This window comes from Notamacropus eugenii, chromosome 3, assembly GCF_028372415.1.
Source record: "Notamacropus eugenii isolate mMacEug1 chromosome 3, mMacEug1.pri_v2, whole genome shotgun sequence".
NCBI lineage: Eukaryota > Metazoa > Chordata > Mammalia > Diprotodontia > Macropodidae > Notamacropus > Notamacropus eugenii.
In genome coordinates this window covers 83,679,816-83,705,098 of record NC_092874.1, presented here as the reverse complement: position 1 = coordinate 83,705,098, position 25,283 = coordinate 83,679,816, and the positions used below count along the sequence as shown (strand labels likewise).

Below are 25,283 nucleotides of genomic sequence, written 5' to 3'. Positions count from 1 at the left end.
CTGGGATTGGGATCAGAAAGATCTGAGCTTAAATTCTACCTCAAAAACTTATTACCTGTATGAGGAAGAAGTCTTTTAATCTCTCTCAGCCTCATTTTCCACATCTGTAAAGTGCAGAGGTCAGACTTCATGGCCTCTAAGGTCAGGGTACTTAATCTGAGCTTTATGAACAGATTGCAAGGAATCTATAAACCTGGGTTTGGAAAAAACCCCACTACATCCTTATTGTCAATAACTTGTGGTTTCTTTTGTCATCCTATGTATTTTATTTTATGCACTTAAAAACATTCTTCTAAGAAGAGATTCCAAAGGGGGGTCCATGAAACAAAAAAGAGTGAAGGACTCCATCTCTTAGGTCTCTTCCAGCTTTTACCCTATGATTTAATGATCCCATGATATATGCACACAGGGAAATGTTTGCCTCTACACCAGACTTCCAGGGTATGAATCTAACAAGCCGAAACAGATTTAGTTGCCTGAATTTGGGGGGAACTCATTAAAAAGAATGCAGTCACTAGTGACCAGGTTTTTGCCTGGGTCTCTTACTTGAGGAGCTAGGAATTCCCCGGTTACTCACCTATTTTCTATCAGAAAGATGCAGTAACTCTGAACATAAATATGATATAATCACCTTTCCCCTCTAGACATGTGGTAAATGTTTTCCTTGTCTTGTAGCCCTCTGCGTGTACAGCAGTGTTGATAATATTAATCTTAGATGATAAATTCTTCCATGTCCTGATTATGGGAAATTCTCTTTTTCCACTCCCTGCCATGATGTGACATGTACATGGGACTCAGTACAAGCCCTAGGATGATGATCAGCAGTCACTCTGACCTCTCTTGAATGAAGGCTTCATAATGCTTCAACTGGTGATCTGGGCAGCTATTGTGATGTGCAGCCCCATCTTCTTTCAGCCCTGAGTAGGAACTGCTGTTACAATACTAACTGCATGCACATGGCTGAACACTTAGGGAAAGTGTCTATTTAGAGAACTTATTTTACTAATACATGAGAAACACTTGCACTATATGGAGATGCGACTGTCAGGGCTTCCAGGTCTATGTGCACTCAGACTAGTTCCACCAATAAAAAGAAGCTAAGGAGACAGTGAAATGTTATGACTTCAGACCAGGACTTTGCTTCTACTTCTAAACAAGCCTGATTAGTTTTAATCAGTGATATTCTGTGATATTCTTAGGTAATTTCTATTGCTAATAGAAATAATTAGGCATCGGGGAGAGGACTCTGAAAGCAAATCCAAGACATTCTTTCCACGACAATGACACTCTCTGTGGTCTTGAACATTCTCTTCACCTTCAGCTTTCTCCCCTTTGTCCAACTATAAATTTACAATATTAATAATTCTCTATATTGCAATAATGCCTAAAATTAGTAGATAGATGTCAGTCCTGGGGTCTGCTTTTCATTATTTCCAAAAATAAAACACTCTGGTATTTTCTTATTAGCTGGTCTACTAGCAACTCTCAAGATATAGCCAAATGGTGCCATTTCCCTTTTACTGGTTTTATTCCTGTTTCAAGAAAAAAAAGTATTTCCATTCCCCTTTCCTCATCAAGTTGCATCATTTTCCCTTTTTTACTTTCTTTCTAAAAATTCTACCCCTATTTACAGAAAACTCACAGATATCTAGGGACATTATTACTGTGCCAGATTAAAAATTACTGAAAATGTCACACACTCCAAAGCTATATTTAGGCCACATTGAGACTTGACGTATATGAGTAATGCAACCTTTCATAGTTTGGATAAATTTAATTCTCCACACTGTAATTTCCTCCAACATTCCAAGATGGGGAAGGCACTAAGGGTAACGGGATGCAATGATTAATCTGTTCATAAATTTGTTTCTCTCAGTGAGGTTCTAAACACTTCCTTAAAAACAAATTTGAAGTAGAATACAAATGCTTTCAAGGTAGAGGAGGAAGAAAATTACTTATCTAATAGTTCAGGTGATGGATGAAAACTTGGTGACAGGACATGGGAGCCTGTGCAGGAATCTAATCTAGAAACTACAGCTATTGCATTCTCTTTCATTTATGTTTTTGAGTTCAACTTACACACTAATGTGATTTCAAATATTAACTAGAGCTCACTTCACACAACTCATGGTTCCGAAATCTGATCTGTAAATTTAATTTTGGTATTACTAACACCTTGACATTATAGAGCCATTAATGTTTCCAAAGAGTTTTCACGGCTATTTTCTCATTTCGTTCTTGCAATGTCTCTGGGAAGGTGGTTGAACAGGTCACAGGCTGAGAGATTTGGAGTTGGGAGAGAATGTAAAAATGATTGAGCTGAGTTTCCTCATTTTGTAGATGAAGTAACAGAGAGGTTAAGTGACTTTCTCTGTGGTCACCCTGGCAGTAAGTGGCAAAGCCAAGATTTGAACGAAACATGTTTAACTATAGATCTAATCATACGTACCATGATGCTGGACAGTATGAGACATCTGCACAAATAATTACAATACATGAGAAAAGCTGGCAAGTACAAAGAAGAGATTCAGGGAATGTATCATGGGGAACTGGGAAAGGAAAAAAATTACGCTTGGCTTAGTAAGGGTGGGAGGAAGGAGCAGTGAGGAACAAGAGAAAATCCACTCAAAAGAAAGCTGTGAACAAAGTTGGAGAAGCTGGGGGGTGCAAGGTGAACTCTCCTAAAACTTTTAGAGTCATCCTATTAGAGGGACTTGTTTGAATTTATAATTATGTTAATTCATATGTAATATAAATTCTATAAATATATAACTATCAGATAATATAAAATGCACAGAATGTACATTCTATATTAATTTTATAAAATATATATACATAGTATGAATTGTGGAGTTTATTGTCATACATGGAATTTATAATTTATGTAAATAAAACATCCTCAGTGATGGCACCCAGAGCTGTATAAATATTACTAGAGTTGGAGTCATGCAACACGGGGGTTCAAATCCTTACTCTTACAAGCCAATAAAATAGGGGAAAAAATACTTGCTCCACCTGCCGTATAGGACTGTTGTATAAAAAGTGTTTGGAAGTTGAATATCATTATATATAAAGGTGAGCTATCATCGTAAAGCAAAAAGCTAACCAAGATAGAACCTAAGGTTTCTTTTTCACACAACACACTTCAAATTTATCAGAGCTCTACTTCCTTATATTTCTTAACATGGTTAAAGCTTCATTTGGAAAAAAGTTTCAAAATATAAGAAAAATGAAAAATGATAAAAATAGTTGTCCTCTACTGAGTGAGGCTCTTTTTTCTTTTAATGATTAAAAAAGATGCTTGAGTTTTAGATCTAGGGGGGATCTCTGGTGGTAGGGATTAGAATTCCAGAGACAGCTGAAAGAAGTTCATGCCTTTAACTTCCCACACCAATGGCATCCTGGAGTCAAGACAGGATAGGGCACTGAACTTTTCTCTATGGTATAGACACTGGAGGTATGTTAAAATTAGAGCCAGAGATGTGAGGAATAAAACAAACAAAAGAGACAGACCCATCAAAGGAGTCTTGGAGTGTGGGGGCTCTTGAAAACTCAAAGGATCCCCGACCCCTACTTACCTATGTGTGTCTGAGCCATGACATCGGCCAGCCTGTGTGCAGCCCCACTGCCTCCACTTTGCGTGGAAGAGGAGGATGTGGTAGAGGTTGTCGAGCCATGGATCGCTTGGCTGATCCAGTGTTCCATGTTGATGCTGCCCTGGCTGGAGGTGGGGGTTCCCTGGGAGTCACCCTGTACAGAGCCTTCATCCTCTGAACCAGAAGAGGTGTCTACACATGGAAATAGATAAGATTAGTAAATGATAAAGACTAGACATTTCCCATCGACAAGAAACCATATGCCACAGTACTCAAATCTCTTTTCACTTGGCCAGGCTTTTCCCCCGATAGGTGGAAGATAATACTAATTCCTTCCTTCTGAGATTACTTTCAATCTGCCCCATATATAGTCATTTATATGTTTCTCCATTAGACTATGAGCTCCTTGAGAGCAGAGAACATGTTTTGCCCTTTCTTGGACTCCCCAGTTCTTAGCATAGTGCTTGGAACATAGTAAGAACTTCATAAATTCTTGCTGATGTGGCTTGAAAGCACTTTATAATGAAGACCTCTTGGTACTTTGGTAACAAACTCTTCTTAGGAAATTTACCTTTCCTCTATATACTTCTTCTACTCAAAGGAATGGCATTACCCAGACATTCCAGTGTGCTCTGTTCATATCTCCTTTACTCACTCAATTTTTAAAAAAATCAAACAGGAAAAAAAAAAAAGCATTGAGTCCTGACTCTAGGTCAGGCACTGTGCAAGGTACTGGGGATGCAAATACAGAGAATGGTGTCAAGAAGCTGACATTCTCACAGCTCCCAGTACCATGCTTTGTTCTCCTAGGGTATTCTCCTTAACCAGTTCTTGACAGACCAGTTGATTCTAACTCTGACAGGCCAGCAAGAAAATATAAACACTCAGGTGGTTTATGCTAAAGGTCTCTACTTAAGCCAAAATCCAGATTTAAGTTTCATATAGGATTCCAGAAGACAGGCACAACAATAGGTACCATGAAGGTCTATCACTTTAACTGGGAATTAGCAGACCCTAGTTTGTGTCACCTATAGAGCCACAAATAAAAATGACACACATTTGGCCACATCTTATAGGAATGTCAAGACATCAGGATTTCCCTTCAAATCCAGCATCCTATTTATTATTGAGTGAGTCCCCTAGGGGACAAAGAATTTTAAAAAAATTGTGGAAAACTATATACTGCTTAGTGGAACATCAATGTGTGCACTACCAATGATTACCAAAGCACTCAAAAAACAGATGTGATCCAGTTATAAGCAATAATGATTCTATTCCTTTTATTGTAAGTTATAAAAGAAATAGGCATTATTATTTGTATTAATTATGACAATAAAATCCATGTAGCTTGAGAAGGATTGTGAGATGCCCATTAAAAAAACCACAACATAAATTGTACCCCCCATGAATTATTTTTATGTGCCAAGCTGACCTAAGGAAGAGTTAAAGGAATCCTACCCCAAGGAGACAAATGGTAATTCAGAGTAAGCTGAGCAATAATAGTTCAGGGTTGATAATACCCAGAAAAGGAGACAGTGATATGGAGCCATTCATTCAGAAGACTCACATGCTAGGTTTATTCTGTAGTGAGAAAAGTTCTAAAGGTCACCAAGATCCCAGGAAAGAAAATAATGCAAACAAATGGAGGCTGGATTATGCCTTAGAGGATGTGGTTATAAAATGCTAAGGGCAGTACTGAACACAAAAGAGCACACTCAATAAAATTTTTGGATAAGCATGATGTTGATCATGACATGTATGGTTTTCAAAGCCATCCCATGTGAAATCATCGCCGTGACTCCTGCATGACTGCCAGATGACAAGAAGAAATGTTTCTTGGATGGGATGACAATTTGTGAAATTATTCATGCAGAGTGCATGGAAATACTATGCAAATAATCAAATGCAAATGTTATAGCCAAAATAAGACTCCCACCAATGAGCTGGTATGTTTCTCAAAGACAGCTAAATATACAAGGAGATTTTAACTTTTGTCACAATGATTTATAGGTGTTTGTGTTTATGCATGTACATGTACATATGCATATATATGATACATTTCTTTATGAAATGTATATATAAGCATGTAAATGAGTAATATAAATACAAAGATGGTCAAAAGTAAAGTAACTACATATTATTTCTGACATTTTGATGTAGTTTATGTTTTCCTGTAAAAAATGTTTATAGGAAAGGCCCATGTTTCCAAAGCTTGCTTAGATTTTTAACTATTTCCCATTTTTTTGCAGTTTAAATCTACTTTATCCCTACAAGATAACACTTAAAACAACAATAATAATGACAAGTTTTCTTAGCATTATATATTTTGGAAAAACATGGAAAAGAAATTTCCTTATAAAATGAAGTACATTAATAAAATTTTACCATATGCTATAAGAGCATATTTACAAATGGGAAGAATATTTGCTATTTAAATACATCAAAGACAAAGAGAAATAATAGAAAATGTCCTCAAAAGAAAGAATCATTTGGAGGTTCACATACAAACCGTGACTACAGATGGTGTTACCTTGTAAATTTTCAATGTAATGAGCTCTGTGGCCTTATTTTTTTAGGATGTCTCAGTTTAGACACTTGGAGTTGGATGAGAACAGGCCAAGGTATGGACCTGAACCCAATGCGGTTTTTGGTGGGTCCTATGCCACCTTTTCTCCATATACACAAAGCCTCAGAGCTAAACTATAAAATACAGAAGATGAGAGTTCAGAACTCAATAACAGCTACTGACCTTGACTGGCATGTAATGTTGCTATTTCGCTGTTCTTATACTTCCTTATAATTCTTCCATTAGAAAAAAAAAAGAGGGAGGACCTTGTATACTCTTGCACACATGCAAGGCAGGTCTGTCTCCACAAGCAAGAGTTAAGGCTATTACTTGAGGAAGAGGAAAGAAGCACTGAGAGGGAAATATAACACATACCCCCATATACATACATACATATATGTGCATATATATATGTATACACACATACACACACACGTAGACTACTTACACACATATCCATTGAACAGGTTTGAAAGTGCATCCAAGTCACAGTTTGGCAGCTTCAATCAATCCGTTCAAAACAAAACAGCAATTATGAAGCACTTACAATGTACCAGGCCCCTCATTAAGTACTGTCGATATAAAGACAAAAGTGAAATTGTCTGCCTTCAAGGATTTTATGTTCTAATGGATCAAATGAGATAATATCAGTAAAGTGCTTAGCACAGTGCTAGGAACAGAGAAGATGCTTCTTAAATATTTGTTCCTTGCAGCATAATAAAGGCTTTTTACTAAGGATGTAAAGATTGGCCATCCTACCAGGAGGTGAGTTGCATGTGAACTTTTGAGTCCCGTGTATAATATGTACTGTTTCTTGATAAACCCTGCAAAACTCAGTATTACAGTATCACAATTTGGAAATGAAAAAAATCCTGGGTAAGGAACCCAAAATCAATTATTTTCTTGCTACATACTCAGACAGGTGTACACACACTTTCCTGAGCAGAAAAGCCAACAGATGAGTGCATTCACTTACCTGGAGGTGTGTAAGCATCCATTGAGGTCTGTACAACCAGAGAACGGCGTTTAGAAGGCATTGGCACTGCCATTTTTCTTTCTTTGTGTTTAGCCAGGGCTGCTTGGACAGCTTCTGTATGTACATCTGGAATAACAGGAGATATGTGAGTATTTTATTATGTAGCCTCTGGATTCTCTAGGCTTCTGGCTTTGCCCCCTTCTTTGTTGAACCCTTTGGCAGTTTCATTGCCTATTTGCCTCAGCACCAAAAGATGGGTAGGGAAGGAAAAAGGAGAGCAAAGCTTACTTCAGTCACTTTTCTACTCATTGGAAGTTCCATTAAGAAGTAGGCAAAATTTTATTTTTCATCAAGATTCATCAAGAAATTTAATTTACCCAAGGTATTTTGAACCATTATTACTAATCAAAAGATGAATATATTATACATATATTGCCTTTATTTGGATAAATAAATCTTCCTCTTGAATTCTCTCCCCATAGGTCTCATTTTCTAGGCCTGTAGACCAATTTGTTTGCCTAACATGAGAGACAACAAGGTGGTACATAGGACATAACTCTGATTCTTGAGTCAGGAAGACCTAAGTCCAAATCTGACTTCAAACACTTTTAACAGCTGAATGACCTTGGGTAAATCACTTAACCTCTGTTCAACTGTAAAATAGAACAAATAACAGCACCCACCTCACAAGGGTGTTGGGAGTGTCAAATGAAATTATATTTATAAAGCATTTAATATGCTACATGGACTATATCTATATAAATACTTATCTAATGTATATTCTATTATATATTATAATTTTATAGATTATAGAATTAATACAATAATATATAAATACTTATTCTCTTCCCTTCACCCCTATGAGTATTCTATAACATTTTTCTAGGGATACTGTCTAGTGTGTAAATCAACATTTAATTCTTTCTTAAAGCCCTTCAATCCATGGAATAAATTGTTTTAGCCTTCAAAAATCTCTAATTCCATTGAACTCAATAAATCTTTATTGAATGCAGAGAACAGGGTTAAAAAGACACGGTGTCCCTGCCCTCATAAAGCTAAGTGTAGCAGTGAAATCTTTATAACACATAGCTACAACACACAATAGAGTGCACACTAAATACACGAGAGAGAGTTATCAACAGAGAGACTATAAAGTCCCAGGTCCAAAGTGGGATATGATGAAGAGACAATAAGATAAGATACAATCCCTATTCTTAAGAAGTTTATGTACACAAATAATTAAAATGCAAGTTCAAAAATTAATAAGTACATAATAGAGGTCAGTAGCTGTGAAACCTGAAGAAAAGATTGTATCTGACTGGGTATATCCATCATAGAGAAAGTAGCTCCTGAATTAGTTTTGGAAGACTGTCAAGAATGCAACTGAGGTCCTCTGCTAGTTGATATTCTCCTTAGAATGGGCACAAGGAATAGACTACACTAAGTCACAAGGGTAAAACAGTGCAGAGTGGTTAAACAGGATAATAGGTATTCGGGGCCCACTTTGGCTGTACCATGAAATTTCCCAAAGGAAGCACCATAAAATGTGGTTTGAAAGGGGACGTTGGAGCACTGCCAGGGAGGGCCTTGAACATCAAAGTGAATAGTCTGTATTGGATTTAGCAAACAAAGAGGCACATTGAAGATTTTGTAGCAGAAGGGTAATGTATTCATGCCTGTGCATTAGAGAGATTAATTTAGGTACTTTATAAAGGGCGAAGTAGAAAGGGAAGAGACATGAGTCACTGCGACAAAAGAAGCAACAAGAGGTGATTAGAGACCTAAACTATGGTGGCAGGACTGGAAGGAGAAAGAAAGGAAGAGGGTTAAGAGACATTTGGAGGCAAAAGGACTGGGCTTGGCAATTCCTAGCATAAGACTATTTAAGAAGAGATATTCAGTAAACTCAACAACAAAAATGTTTACACTATGGGTGAAGCAGTGTGTTAAATTGTACCATCTTGCTGAGTACAAATCGTGTTCCATTTGAGCTCTCCATTGTTAGCGAAACTTCATCAGTGAGGAGGGAGACTAGTTTTCTCTTTTATATTTTTCCTTCCTAATGAAATTCAGGTAAAAAAAGCATTATAAATCTAGAACCTGAAATTATTAGGGTAGCTATCTTGTTAATGTAGATTAATGATGAATTAATGACAACTGGTCAGAGAAAATTAATATGTGAACTGGTATTAAAAAGTGAGAACGCTACAAGATTCCTGACAATGAAGGAGGAAAAATTTCAAATCGACATTTTATCATGCTTTGCAAGGGAGAAATTACTTAAAATAATTGGAGGCTTGAAGCATGAACTCAAGGGGCGAAGTTCTTACTACGTTTCATTTGTATGAGTGTTGCAATTGTAACACTTAAAGCAGCTGATGTAATTGCAGAGGTTACATGCTGACTTTCATTATGTCCATATGTTTCAGTTATTTTTAGCCCTAATTTTTTCAATTTAAGGGTAGACTTTAGAAACGTATTTTAATAAATGTTTGTACGTTCAGCTGTTCCAGCTTCTTTAGCGTTAACTAAGCACAACCCACTCCCACTTTCCTACTACTTTCACCCTGCCTACATAATTAAAAGATGGCGGAATCATATCACAACTAAATAGCTTACTGATCTAATGAAATTGTGAGGCATTGGCATGCTCCAAAATGAAGACAAGAAATGCAGAAATTACAGGAAAGGAGGAGAGAATGTGAAAAGAGAGCGAGGGGAGAAAGGGAGGGGAAAAGGAGAGGCAGAAAGAGAGAGAGAGAGGGAGGGAAAGAGAGAGGGAGAGAGGGAGGGAGGGACAGAGGGAAGGAGGGAGAGGAGAAGGAGGAGGAGGAGAGAGAGAGACAGAGAGACAGAGAGACAGGCAGAGAGAATGAATGGAAGAACAGCAACTGGAAAGGAGAAAAAAAGGGAGAGGGAAAGGAAAAACCAAACAATACTCAAAGATTCACATGCTTTCTTTGAAGAAAATTCCCTTTGGCTACTGAAAAGGTTCCTTGTTCAAGGTTCAAAAAAAAGACTCAAAAAGGCTTAACACTTTGGTATTTTTCCAAACACCCTAACTCTGTAAAAAGTTACACAGAGTGCCCTTATACATCGCTTTCCTTCATTTGACAAATCATTTTTCATGAAGTTCCTGAGAACTGGGTATATTCAGGCATTTATACTGGAGACAATGTGGTCAACCAGATGGTCCTGAGGGGCTAGGAAGTTAAGATTTTCTGGTGAATTTTTTTTCAGTTGGAAATCTTGAGAACATTTTTCCCATGGTGACATTGTGGTATCTCTAGCCAGGAGCAAAATGGGTCATAGGAAAGGGCAAGGTCTGTGGAAAGGGGAAACCCATATAACTGTAACAGAACGAAAACTTCAATCTTATGTGTATCATCTTCTATGACAATCAGAGTATCTATGCCATGTTTTATTTCATTTCTATTTTTTTATTCCAAGAACACATGCCAACAGAAAAAAACACCCATTTGAATGAAGAACACTTATAGATTATAGACAGAAGATTGCCCTACAATTTAGTCTTATTTTTGGATATTTTATACAGACAAATTATACCTGGCCCAGTTTGATGCAAGCTGATTCAGAGGGGCTGGCCATTCCCCTTCAGTCTTCTAATTGATGTATATGATAACAGTACTGATAAGAAGATTAAACATGAATATCATAATTAGTTATAATTTCTTTTTCTCCCTTCCTTTCCTTATTCCCTCCTCTCTCTCTCTCTCTCTTTCTCTCTCTCTCTCTCTCTCTCTCTCTCTCTCTCTCTCTCTCTCTCTCTCTCTCTCTCTCTCTCTCTCTCTCCACACACAGTTCTGTGTGCTGTATGCACTGCCTCCACCCTGACCCAGTCATGTGTTACTGGCAGCAAAACCAACATAACACATCCCATACTCATGTGAGCAACCACAAACACTCAGCCACTTATTTTGTTCACTTTTGCCTCTGACTCATGCTACAGAATCCCAAAATCAAATCAGACTTGCTAAAAACTCTGAAAACAAACCTCTTACTTGTGATAATTTTTGATTGGGGATGTGGGGGACAGGATATTTAGATGACTGGACTTGAACTGGAGAAATGATCACAATTCTACGTTCTACAATGCAATTGGCCTTTCAATTTCAGACCAAAGGAATGGCCAAAGGTTCTCTCTTAAGTGATGCAATGGCAAAAACCTTAATAAAATGCAGTAAAATCTTACTCTGGAGATTCTAGGCAGTGGCACTGACCTTTGGTTCTCAGAGATGATGACCACAGAAAGTCAGTTTTATTGGGTTTCCATATGGAGCTAGAAAATCTTTGAGAAAGGGCCCAGTAATATCTGCAGCCAAAGGACTAGACAAGATTTTTTAAGAGATGGTCATTACCAGCTCAGGCCTTAAAGAGTCGTGACTTTTTTGGCTACACTGATCCTTGAAGACTGTCTACTCCACTGCACAGGTGTTGCAATCGACATTAGTGCAGGGAAGGCCTGCATGGGCTAAATCACCAAATCCTTAAGTACAAATAATTATGATACTAGTGTCCATTTCTCAAGTAATGAGGTAAATCCACATGGTTTAACAGAATGTTCGAGAAAATTGAACAGGCTTAAGGGTGTGGGTAATCACTGAGATGATGCTACTTAGCTCTGCTCTTCATGATCTGTGATTTATCAATATGAGGAACTTCAGTGGGAGAATCTCACATCTATGATTTAGTGGGCAAGTCCTAGAGTGACCTCAAAATACCGAAGGAAAGTGACTTTCTCTGCCTCAAACTGTTCCTGTCAGCATCAGAATTTGAATCCAGGTCTTGTGTAATGAAAGCCAGTATGCAATCTACTATACCACACTGCCTCTAACATACACACAACAGGAAAAGCATGTGTGGCAACACTATGTAGATATGGTTGGGGGAAGAGCTAGCAACAATCTTTTCTCTCTCCACCCCATGTATAACCACATACATAGTGGAACATTTGGGACAAGATTGGAAAATTGTCCAAGACAGATGTTAGCCAGAGCTATGTCCTAATCCAGTACCATTCCATCAAATCCAGTCTGTTATACAGTCATGCAGACAACTACAAGTCTGTCTCCAGCCTAGTTCCAAGTAGATATTTTCAACACAAATCTCAAGAAAATTATTACACCTTGTTTCACTAAAAGCCAACAGTTAAGGTTCAGACTCATTTAACACTTTCAAAAAATTTTGACTGTCCTAAGCTTTGGGTTTCAATTTCCAGAATTATAAATTTGGTACCTCTCATGATACAGCACTGAAATCCAAATCCAGTGCTGGTTAGATGATTCATATTCTCTACCACAAGTACACACATGGTTTTGTTTTTTTCCAACTTCTGTTTTGTTTTCACTTAGTTCTTTGTTTTCCAAGTGATGACTACATAATTTTGATCAACAATACAATGAAGTAACATCCACAATTCTGCTGAATATGAATTTAGAATTGTTAGATAAGCATTTATCTATCTATATGCATAGGTATACACTGAGTGTGGGCATGGGAAGGGCTAATGAGACTGCTTCCTCTGGAATGAACCAATACACTCAAATTTGGCTCTCTGCCTGTCTGTGGATTTATCCCTATTCTAATCAGTTCTGCTCTCCTGTCCATCTCCAATACAATTCATACATTCTCTAGCTTATTGAACCTTCTGCACTATTCTTAATAATCTTCCAAACATCCTTAATCTTCTCAAACAATACTCTTTCTACGTCCATGTTTTACTCCAAACCTGGCTATCATCGGAGGTCACCACAACCATGGTATCATACAAGATTCAAGAGTCAGAACCTTAGAGGTCACTGAATCCAACTGAGACATTTTAAGATGAGGAACTGAATCTCAGAGAAGTGAAATGATCTGCCCAAGGTCACATAGGCAGGAAGTATAGAGTCATGATTAGTATTCAAGTCTTCTGGACTCCAGTCTCTCATCCCTGAAAATCCTCTCCATACAGGCCATTCTTCCTCTTATTTCCTCCATATCACAGGGATTCCTTCTGCTCTTCACTGTTGCTTCCCCCATTCCTCTTCCACCTACATGCTGCATTGCATAATACAGAAGAGGGTTGTGAAGAGAAAAGGTGGCTGCTACTAGCACTCTACCTTCATTCTCTTGATTGTCTCCATCACATATGACCCTTCTGAAGGACACATTTTCTGTTCATAAGCCTATTTCCCCAACATCATTGCTGTTATCAACAACCTAGGAGATCACTTTCAACTTTCTCAGTAACTGATGTGCCAGCTACAGTCTTCCTCTCCAGTACAATCCCTTGCCAAAATCCTCAGGAACTGTGGTGTTTGTGCTGATGACTCCTTTAATAATCTCACCATGCAATTCCTCTGCCTTCTTAAAGACAATCCTTAGGAAGATTCTGAAGATTACCTGGCAAGTTACCTGACACTGTGTTGGGACTGGAAGCTCAAATCCGTGTGGACAGTCTCGGGCAGGTAAAAGTGGGACTTCTAAATCTTAGAGTCTTACGAGGCCCTCCATGAACAGCGGGGGTTCGAGAAGGTCAGACTGAACTAGCTCGGCTAGCTCGGGTATTTCCGCCTCTCCCCCGGAGATACCTGATGGGTGGAGTCTCCCTGCCCTCGAGGTCGTCCCGGATTGGAGCACACCTAGTTACCTAACAGCACGGTATTGAGATGCAAACTGTGTGGCTGAAGATTAAGTAGGATTGAGGAAGCCTAAAAGCGCGCTTAGCACGTGTGGAGCCAAAGAGAAAAGTAGGGCTCCGCTTCTTTTCTTTCCTCTCTCCCCTCCCCCTCTCTCCCCACTTGTACTTCTACTTCCAATCCCTTAAGCTTAGCCTTCTTAGGAAATTTCCTCCTAAAGAAGACCCCCTGCACTTGTAACCGAAACCCTGTAATAAAGCTCAACCCCTGTTTGACTCTGGAACGTCCTTTCTCTCATATGTGCATCCGGCGTGGCCAGCCGAAGACCTGGACAGGTAAGAAAGACTCGGGTAGCCCAATACAGGCCTCTAGGCTTGGCAACACTGAGGTCCTCTCTTGAGCTGAACTGTCAAGCATTCAAACTCAGTGCAACTTCAATAAGCTGGCCACATTGTTTGAATGCCAAATGCATGTTTACCTAAAAGATTATTTTACAGAGAATTAGCACACAGCAAGCATGTGCACAGAGGTCAAAAGAACCAGTACAAGGACACTCTCAAGGTCTCTCTGAAAAACTTGTGGAACATTGGAGATGCTGGCATGGGACTACCCAGCATGATATTGTAGCAGCAAGCACCCTAGCACACCCAGGATGACCTGCCAGTACAGGTTCTTTGATCTGCTTTGCTAAAGGAAAGACAGCTTCAAAGGGGTTAACAATCCTTTAATTAAACATATATAAATCATTCACTAGTTCAGGGAAAAGGTTAACACTCTGAACGTGGAGAAAATACAAACAGAGGAAATTCAAGCAGAGAAATTAGCACAAAGATCAACAGACAGAACTCCAACTATATGACAAAGTAATACAACCACCTACATACACTACAGATGGGGGAGCACCAACAACATCTGAGTAGTCAGGGGCTCTTAAAAAATGGCTCCTCAGAGTCCAAGCCAGGGAATCAAAAGATCCTTCTCATGAACAAGCCCCCAAAGCAAAATGCCAACCTCCCAGTATGTATAATAAAGATAGCTCCTCAGTAGGCATGAAACCTACACGATTCAGCACAGCTGTGAACCATAAGGGTTCAAAGGAGATCAATTCTTCAGATATTTTCAATGAGCCTGGGAAACTGAACTCCAGAAAGAAAAAAACAAAAAAATCCCACTTGCTTGCTCTTATAGATATGCCCATGCCAAAGAAGGTGCTATGTTTTATGAGCAAAGCAGAATTGTACCAGCACAATGGAAATGTGAGATGTACAAATCTACAGACATCTTTATCCTAAATGTTCAAATGGACTATTTGTGCCCAACTTGTGGTAGAGCCTTCTGAGCTCATATTGGACTGATCAGCCACAGTCAAACACACTTTACTCTGACCCCAACATCATGATGTCATTGGGCCTCCTTGAGTATGAAGGATGAACAACAACCATATTCCCCATCTTGTTTTACCATGGTCACATCTTAGATCTTTGAGATTCAAGACTTTTGAAATTCAATTTATATACCCCAACCTACTCAACTTCCCCCTCTTGTATACCGAGGTCCTAATTTGTGTGAATAATGAAACCAGGCATGGAAGTTCAAGTTTTAGGTTAAGTATAGAGGGTGCTGGTCAACATGTGAAGGAGCAAGTCAGTGGGAGCAAGAAGATGATATAATGCACTGAGTGGATCAATGGCAGGTGAAATTCAAGTGTACTTGGACATCTAGAGCCAACCAGCAGATATAGTGGGCTAGTTTACCCACTCAGTCAGTAATAACCTAGGTAGGACCCTAGAGCCAGAGAGCCAAAGAACAGCAGATTATCTCGTGCAGGGATTAGGGCATACGTTCAGGAAGATCTGAGATCTGGAGTCAAAATATCTATATTGGAATACTGGCTATGCTATTCACTACTTGAGGGACCTAAGGCATTGGGTCTTTCCCCAGTGTGGACCTTAAGTTTCTTCATCTGTAAAACAAAAATGTTTGATTAGATGATCTCTAAACCCCCCTCTCAAGCTTTGTATCCTATATATTGAAAAAGTTGTCTGTACCTGAAATGGTCAATAAATACCATTCTGGTTACCCATTAGTAACAATCACCGAACAGGCAGGGAGCAGAGTCAAGATGGTGGAGTAGAAGGACAAACCTCCTATAGCTCTCACCCCATAGCCCATAAAATACCTGTAAAAAATGACTCTAAACAAATTCTAGAGCCTCAAAAGCCACAAAATGATGGAGTAAAACAGATTTCCGGTCCAAGACAACCTGGAAAGCAGACAGGAAAGGTCTACTGCACTGGGCTCAGAGCAGAGTGGAGTCCAGCCTTGGCTGCATGACATGGCATGGACAGAACTGGAGCAGGGTTCAGGGCACAGAATTATGGGCAGCAACTGCAGTTCCCAGATTTCTCAAACAACAAATGCCAAAGACAGCTTCAAAGGTCAATAAGAAAGATCTTTCACCTGGGTAAGAGGGGAGCATGGTGTAGCCACAGGGGAGCTGCAGACACTCCGGCAGCAGTTTCCACTTTTGGAGCCCTTGGCCTAAAGACTGTAGGGGAATTGAGCAACTGATCTGGGTCTCAGTACTAAGTGGCAATCCCGGGGTGAAGAAGAGCACTGGCATAATGGAGCTGGAGGTGGTTGTAGAGACGGAACCCTATTCATAGTTCCAGGGCAGAAAAGAGTGCTTTGGGTTGCTCACAGACCAGAGCACAGGACAGAAGAGGATTAAACTCTTCTCCCTTGATTGCGCTACCTTTGAGGAACCGAGAACTTACAGGTTTCTAGAGATATCTCAGCAAACAGCTACATAAAATCTCTGAGGCCTAGGGTAGTATGCCCAGCACTTGACAAAGGACTCAAAAGTCAAGTAACTGGCTGGGAAAATGCCCCAAAAGGGGAAAAAAACCAAAATTATTGAAGGTTACTTTCTTGGTGAAAAGGTATTTTCTCCCATTCTTTTGGATGAAGAAGAGCAAAGCATACTATCAGAGGAAGACAGTAAGGTAAAGGCTCCTGAAGGCTCATTCCCACATGAAGGCAGCACTCTTTTGGGTTAAAGCATTATACTTTCCGGGTGTCCTTTCTGAAAATGTTAATACTTAGGGAAGCAGCTTAGCATAGTGGATAGATTTTAGATTGGAGTCTGGGAGATCTAAGTTCAAATTCCTCCTCTGATAATTACTAGCTGTGTGACTTAGGGAAAGTGATTTAACTTCTGGGTATTTCAAGTCATTCTCCAGATCTCACTAAATCACATATAGGTTGGAATTTGTGTTAGAAGAAGAAATCCCCACAGGGAGAACTAAAACAAAGGACATTCTGCAGTAGATTCTACATTCCATTAATATCTCTGGGATGTTAAGATATTAGGTCATTAGCAATTTTTCACATCTATTGTTTTGTGTAAATTCACCAAAAATCTGACTGGCCATTTTCTTACTGAGCTTGCCTTTTTGTTTAAACAGCTGGAACATTGGCTCATTCTGGAGTTGTCACATTGGCACTGGCAATTTGTTGATCTGGAGGACCCAGGCTGTGAGCAGCATAGCTCATCAGCTATCCATATAGCTTGGGGACATGAGCCACCAGCAATTTTTCATGCAATTAACATCCTCAAATCAATTGACTTCTCTCGACCTAAAGAATTCTTCATTTGTCAGGCAATCATGGGAAAAACTTAAACATACCATATTTTCCACTAAGTAACAATGGACCTCTGCTCTTTACCCTAGGTGTGTCTATATTTGAATATCTGTGCCCCAATGGTCACATCATTAGTAACTACCATGGATGTAATGAAGACTGACCTAGTCTAGTTCATTCTTCATCCATACTGTTTTCTTGCTAAAGAAGCTGTCTAAAGTAAACATACTCATATGCCTCCTCAATCTCCAACCCATCTATATGTACTCTACCTTATTGTCGATACTTAATGTATACATTGTTTTTCCTAGGATTCACTTCCAAGCCAACCAGCTCAGATTTTCTTTGAGTTCTGGGATGTTATTTACACAAAAACATAATTTTGGCAAAGATCACGCTTCGGGGCAGGGAGGGCAGTGCTCACTATTCTAGGACTATTACCCTGTCTGGTTACTTGAGACAAGTTATTATTTTTATATGGTTTCATTTTACATAAGCAATGGTTAAGGGTGAGAGCTTCTATTGACAATATTTGAACTTGATCAGATGAAATCAGATTGAGCTGGGTATTATCGATGTGCAGTTGTTTTTCAGCCATGTCTGACTTTTTGTGACCCAGTTTTGGGTTTTCTTGGCAAATATACCGGAGTGGTTTGCCATGTCCTCCTCCAGTTCATTTTACAGAGGAAGAAACTGAGGCAAACAAGATTAAGTCACTTGCCCAGGGTCACAAATCTAGTAAGTATCTTAGATCAGACCTGAATTCAGGAAGATGAGTTTTCTTGACTCCAGGTCCAGCATTCTATCCACTGTGCCACCTAGCTGCCCCTTGAACTGGTTACCTCTCTACTATTTAGTCTCTTATTATATGGGTGCTTCATTGTTCTCTTGTATTGTATTTTTAATTCTGTGGTTTTTAAGAACTGAATATTCCTCCAAGGAAAGGTACAAAAGATTATGGCTATTAAAGAACCTGCTTTGAGGCCTATAAAAAATATGCAATAGCTCTAAAGAGTAACCAAATCAAATATTTCAAGGATCATTCAATCCCTCAATAAAACAGGGTCAGCTACAGTGAAGCACCACAAAAAAAATTATATGTGAGGGGCAGGTTGGTAACCATTTCTATGAAGAAAATGTGCTTGTCATGGGCAAGCCAATCCAAACACTAGAATATTGAAGACTGGAAAAAAGGAATTTTTCTTGATGAAACTCACTTTTTCATTTAAGGCTCTACAAAACACAATGTCAGAAGTAGTTCAAATGAGCTTATAAGATCCAAATAATTTTATCAGACTATAAAAGAGCCACCTTCAAAAAAAAAATGTTTTGGGGACTTTTTATTCCAATGGGCCTAGAAATCTTCTGTCCATTGATAAAATCTGGGAAGCCAAGACGGCAGAGTGAAGCCAAGAAGTTGCCTGAGCTCTCCCAAGTTTCCCTCAGAAATAATGTTAAATCAAGCCTCTGGAGTGACAGAATTCACAAAATGGCTGAGTAAAACAATTTCCCAGCTTAAGAAAACTTATAAGGACTGCAGAAAAGGTCTGTCTCACTTGTGTAAAAGGGGAGTGTAGCCTAGAGCACACAGTGTCCAGGCAAGCCAGTGGGAGGCTCTTAGTTGCAGCATGCATCAGTAACTGAAACCCTCAGTCCTGGTTCAGCAGACCAGCAGTGAAGCCTCCAGCCTCAGCACAGAAAGCAAATTGCAAGAATTGTAGCACAATAGATGCAACTAGGCTGGGCCACTCCCCGTGCAGTGGGCAAAGCAGAAGCATCTGAGGCCCCTGCATGGATATCCTGTTGACCCCAAGCACAAGAAGCTTGGGATAGTGCTCCAGGAACAGAATTCAACTTTAAAAGTCACAAAACAGATTGAAAAGGGAGTGAGAAACAGAAAAGAGCCCTGACCATCGAAAGCTAATATGGCAACAGGAAAGATCAAAATACAAACCCAGGAAAACATCAAAATGCCAACATGGAAAGCCCCAAAGGGGAAAATGAATTGGTCTCAAGCCCAAAAAATCCTCTTAGAAGAGCTCAGAAAGGACCTTAAAAATCAAGTAAGAGAGGTAGAAGAAAAATCGGGAAAATAAATGAGAGTTATGCAGGAGAAATAGGAGAAAAGTCAACAGCTTGGAAAAGGAAGCACAAAAACTGGAGAAATTATCAAGGAAAACTGCCATGATATCCTAGAAACAGAGAGTAAAACAGTAACTGACGAACTCTGGTAAATATACTGAAACACTGAGTAGCAGAAATATTCTGCCATTACAGAAATCCCCAAATGGAGATGTAATATTGCAACAGATTTGCACTATGCCATATACCAGATGTAGGAGAAGGACCAAGGTAAATATAACTGTTTAAAGTCATAAGATCATTGGATCACAGATTCAGAACTGGAAAAGACCTTCAGGGATGACTTAAATCCAACCTCTTCATCTATCTTTCTTCCTTCCTTCTTCCTTTCCTTCCTTCCTTTCTTTCCTTCTTTTTTTTCTTTTTAACAAACAGACAGGGGAGCCATGGTTGATGTACAATTTTAGTCATAGTTACAATAATACAAGACAGAATCATTTATGAACATTGTCTCAATTTGGGAATCCTGAGGCACATACTGTAGTTCCCTTCCATACAATTTCTTTCATATCAATTACATTTTAAAAGTATGACACCCTTTACTGAAGTCCTATATAATGACTGTGCTATAGAGGTGTTCCTAATTTCTTTGAAACTATATCTGGTAGGTCTAAACCACAGTAAAATTTACATAGCCCTTTCTTTTCAATTACTATAACGTAGGTAGTACAAACATCATTATCCTTATTTTAAAGATGAGAAAATTGAGGCTCAGATAAAAGTGACTTGCCCTTAGTCACTCCACTGGTATCAAAGATTTTAGCCCTAAATCTTTTTGATACTAAATCAGAGTATGAAACAGCTCTCTTTAGGATATTGAAAACTTACAGAAGGGTTAGGGTTAGTTAGTGTCAAATACGGATTTTTTTCCTACTTCATAGTTCAACTGATGATTCATACTACTTAGGGTGAACCATAGACCAAATCATTTTAGAAACATTTATCAGAACACGTTACAAACAAAATCTCAAATTGCTATAAAGAAATCATGTCACGCAATCTACAGAGGCAAGTATTTCACAAAACTAATGAATAAAGGGAAGTGAGTTGCTGTTATAAATTTGAAATTAATTAAAGCACTTGATTAAGTACCTCACAAAAACCTTCATTATAAGTGTTCTGTGTATATTTTTAAATAAGCCATAAACAAGAGAAGCTATAGTAGGTAATACCAAATACTAGAAATCCATCCATTTGTGTGTAAATATAGAAGTTATCCAAAAATGTTTTTAAAAAATCTTTCACAGAGCATATATAACATTAATGAGATCTGCTGATATCATTAATGTTGCACGTACTGTGAATAGCACTGAGGATGAAATACAAGAAAACTACAGTCTCAAAACTACAGACAGGTAACAGCAGAGAAACCAAATACATAGTCCTCAATACTGAGACAAAGGACTGTCTTCCTGTTGGACTTAAGAAAAAAGGGATAGTCATTTTTCCACTATCTTTGAGAATCAAAGAAGATAGCGTACTCCAAACCATTCCAAACTGCATATGAAAAGACAGGGAAGTGCCAGTTTCTGTCACATTATAAACTGTGTTTTGAATAAATGATCTCAATTTGGTCTGCCTGGATGCCACAAAATATTGACAAATGGGAGAAGAAAAGTCTAATATATAAACTGAGGGACTGTCTTATCAGTAAATAATTCTTGTATACACCAAGAATCTCTAATATTGTTATGTGTAGCCCGTTTCCACCAATGATGGTGACAATTTATTTTTAACTTAAAGAACAAGGGTTCATTCCAAGTTTCTATTGCCACAAAATTCATCTCTCTATGGTTAGTATGGTGACAAGGCTCTCTAAACTTGACCACATGGACAACAAACATATAATCTATCCATCACAGGGCCCACAGGTGAGGTCTTTCAAAGTTTGTACAACCAGTCAAGTCATCTGCTTCAATGGCATAGCCTTAGGAACCCACAGTTTCAGAGTACAACTTTAACATAGGATCAAGAAATATTAAGGAAATTAAATATTATAATCCAGGCAAGAACAAGAACACATTTTTTAAAAAAGGCATAGATTTTAAAGGACGAATTAATTCAGGTAGCATGGCAAAGAACATTCAACTTTTTTTATTGGAAAAGGTCAACTCAGTGAGTTAGAACACCATGTTATGGAGGGCAAGTCAAAGGTCCATTAACATGTGAGTCAGTCAGCTTCACTGTCTTTCATATTCACAGACTGTACCCTTCACTGGCCAGTTGGCTCATAAATACTTCCTGCTGCTTACAAGTTGAAGTGGCCATTAGGAACTGGGGTAGTTCGCATATATCACCATTACTAAAAACAGAAACTACGTCACTTAAAACACACAAGTGGTGGAGTAATAGCATCACTTTTATTGATAAAGGGGAGACTATTATTGGAAAGGGACAATATAACAGAAAGGAAAACATAATCATGACCTGGAGAACTGTGAGAAGCCCCCAAAACACAATTTAAAAACTAAAATGGATGTGGAAAGCAACAAAAAAATGCTATAAAGAAAAATGATGTAGCAATAACTGTGGACAAAAGGTTTCTTGAAAAGTAGTTCAATATCAGGACATACACTTGACCTTCTGAGGTTGGTACTTGGGTTATGAAAAATGTGTGCATGTGTGTGTGTGTGTGTGTGTGTGTGTGAGAGAGAGAGAGAGAGAGAGAATATGAGTGATGGGGGAACAAAAGGAGCAGAGGGCAAGCAGAGATAAATACTGGAGACTTTGTACCTGAATGAATCTATATTTGTGCCACAATATCTTAATGACAAAACACCAGAAAGCAGAGTGTGGGAATCAAGGAAAGAGGTAATGACAGCCAGAATATGGCGAGCACATTGGGAATGCTAAGGAAGTATCACATCCGAGAAACACTGTGGGCTTAGAATAGAGAAGATTTGGTGACGTGTAGGACATGTGGGGTGAAGAGAAAGACTCAGTGATGATTCTGCTTGTGTACAGCAAGCGTAACTGGGGGAATAGTTGTGTCATTGACAAAGAGGGAACTTGGGAAGAGGAGCAGAATTTCAGATGGAAATGATACATTCAGTTTTAGGCATGCTGATGCTGAGATGCCAGTGGGCAGGCACTAAACAACCTATGAATTTGAAGAGGGAGAGGTCAAGGCTATAGATATAGGTATAAGTTTTGGAGATGTACGAATCAAGATTAAAGGAGGAGAGGCAAGAAGAGAGGGAAGAAGAAAGGAGGAGAGGAGAGATGAAGAGAGGGGAAAAGCAATCATCCAATAGCATAGAAGGCCTAGAGCAATGTTGGATAGCTACAGTCCTGTGGTAACTTCTTTCATTTGTTTCGAAAACCTCCACATGTTCCGCTCCTACCTGTCTTCTAAGTAAAAGAGATAAAATTCTGGACTTCTGTTTTTAGGTGGTGAGGGAAGATCTATTTCCCCTTATGGACATAAATACCCCCAAATACAATGCTCATTCCATCCACAATTAGAGCATTATAATTACAACATACTTTCTATTTCTAATACAATTCTTTTAGCAATAAAAGCATTTCTCTCTCAGAATATAACTTTTGACTTAAAGGTATTTGCAATCATTCATTTGGCTTGTCTTTGTCCTCACCATAGCCTTTGGGGTACCTCCTCTCCACTGTCCTACCTTCAAACTCCTGAAAATACACGTTAAAATGCAATTAAGAGATGACACCAAAAGTTTCCCCACATCATTTCCATTGAAATAAAATATTCTTTTTAAAGGAAGATGAGTTATGATTCCTTAATCATGATAAACAGATTTTTAATTAGACCATGTCTAGGATACTGTTTTTAGTTCCAGGTGTCTTGTCTGAGGGAAAATTGACAAATGAGAATGTGACCATTGAAGACAACATTAGAGATGGTGATTACATGAAAGAACTGAGGGTGTTTAGTCTGATGTAGAGAAGACTATATGTGGGTCATGACGTTGCCCAAATAGTTGAAGGACTGTTGATGTATAAGAGGGATTCGATTTGTACTGCCTAGCCCTAGAGGGTAGAGCAGAAGCAAGGTATAGATTACAAGCAAGCCCTTCTACTCTCACCCACAGGGTGTTTTTGAAGGAAAAATCAGTAGAGTGAGGGTAAATAATTTGTCCATCTATATAAGAGCATTAGTTTAAAGAGTTTATTAGAAAGGAAGTGGCTGCTGTGCATCTTCTGCATCGCTACATACATCAGATGCTCTGGGTACATTCTAGGTAAGCAATACGTGGCAATGAATGAGATATCATATTTAAGAAGACTAAATGCTCCATTTGTGCTTGGAGATAAGTAGATTCATTATCCAGCTTGTGAGGCATTTCAATTAAGCTGCCTGGTGACATTAAGCAAAACTAAGTAAATCTCCTTGTAGCCTTGCTTCCCTTCTCTGCTGGAGCAGTTCATATTTTATTCAGTTTGAGCCTTTCATTCCTGATGGCCTAAAAGTGTCCATCTACCAAGGAAAAGGAGATATTTAAAGCCAGTCTTGTGTAGCAGTGAAATAAATTTAGGGATCATTACATTACTAGGAAAGAATTTATTTAGTACTTCTTGTATTTGAAGTCAGGCAAAGTAACAGGAGCAGTTAAATTTCTCCACACAAATTGCAAAAAGGCCTGAAAATGATGGTAAACAACTTTGCAAGTCAGATATAGATAAATAAATGGTGAATAATATCTGCTTTTACAACCATGTATTAAAAGTCCAGTGCTATATAAGCTTGGAATAATATCAGCCTTTATTTCTGCTCACTCCTTCTTGCTAGGGTATCTCTTCTCTATCACTATGTCTGTAAATTCTCCCCCTCCAGGTCTCTTTTTTTCCTCAGCCAGTGACAACTGTCAGGCTCCTTCAGAGAATTCACTAGAGGATTTAGACCAAAGGATTTAGAGCAGGAAGAGATCTCTGTAATTATCCAGTCAAAACTGCTATTTTTTTAAAAAGAAGTTAAATCAATTAAAGGAATTGCTTTTCTCTCCCTCCTACCCACCACCATCATTGGGGGAAAAATTATAAAAATAAAATAAAATAAGCACAGTCAGGCAAAACACATTTTAGCATGGACTATATCCAGAGAATAGGTCTCATTACACATCTGAACCTATCACCTCTATGGCAGGAGGTGGGCAATATGCTACATCATCAGATCTTCAGAATCATGTTGGGTCATTGTGTCGATCAGCGTTCTTAAGCCTTTCAAGTTTGAACCAATATTCCAGCTTTAAATTCAGATACTATACTACTATATCATGAGTTTATCAGCCTTCAGAATGAGCTTAATGAGTGAGGCTGGACCAAGTCCTAATGATAAGATACTTTGTGCCATTAAATGGAGACATGTTGTTCCCTTTCATGCAGGGTTCTTACAAAGAACAAATGGGATAATGTATTTAAGGCATTTTGTAACTGAAGAGTGCTATATCGATGGTTGCTGCTGCTAATGGAAGGGGTTGTGAGTCTGTCTCAGAGGCTGTCAGTTAGCAGCACTGACAGCTGGAACCCTTCGGTGATACTTTTCCATAAATGCAGACAGAAATTTGTCTTCTTATGACTGACAGCTAACCAGAGCTTCCCTAGCCTTGAATCATAAACCTAATGCAGTCTGTATTCTGAACTCATCCTTTTCTCAATTCTCTTAATCAGGAAGGAAATTTGAATTTTAGTTTCCCATCATGTCATTGTGGATCTCAGTTTCCTCCTCTGCAAAATGAGTGGGTTGGACT

At 38.7% G+C, this 25,283-nt stretch overlaps 1 protein-coding gene across 10 annotated transcripts in view; it reads right to left on the bottom strand.

Annotated features, from left to right (window-relative positions):
- The window catches only part of DIP2C (disco interacting protein 2 homolog C), a 585,449-nt gene that overhangs the window by 221,118 nt on the left and 339,048 nt on the right, over positions 1-25,283 (bottom strand). For 9 of the 10 annotated variants that reach the window (XM_072650057.1, XM_072650058.1, XM_072650062.1 and 6 more), the window contains 2 exons: positions 7,139-7,264; positions 3,579-3,788 (listed from right to left, as the gene is read on the bottom strand). In XM_072650057.1, the coding sequence (XP_072506158.1) occupies positions 3,579-3,788; positions 7,139-7,264 (336 nt within the window). Of the gene's footprint in view, positions 1-577; positions 2,690-3,578; positions 3,789-7,138; positions 7,265-25,283 lie in introns of those variants that run through there. The other variant, XM_072650066.1, reaches the window with a different exon arrangement.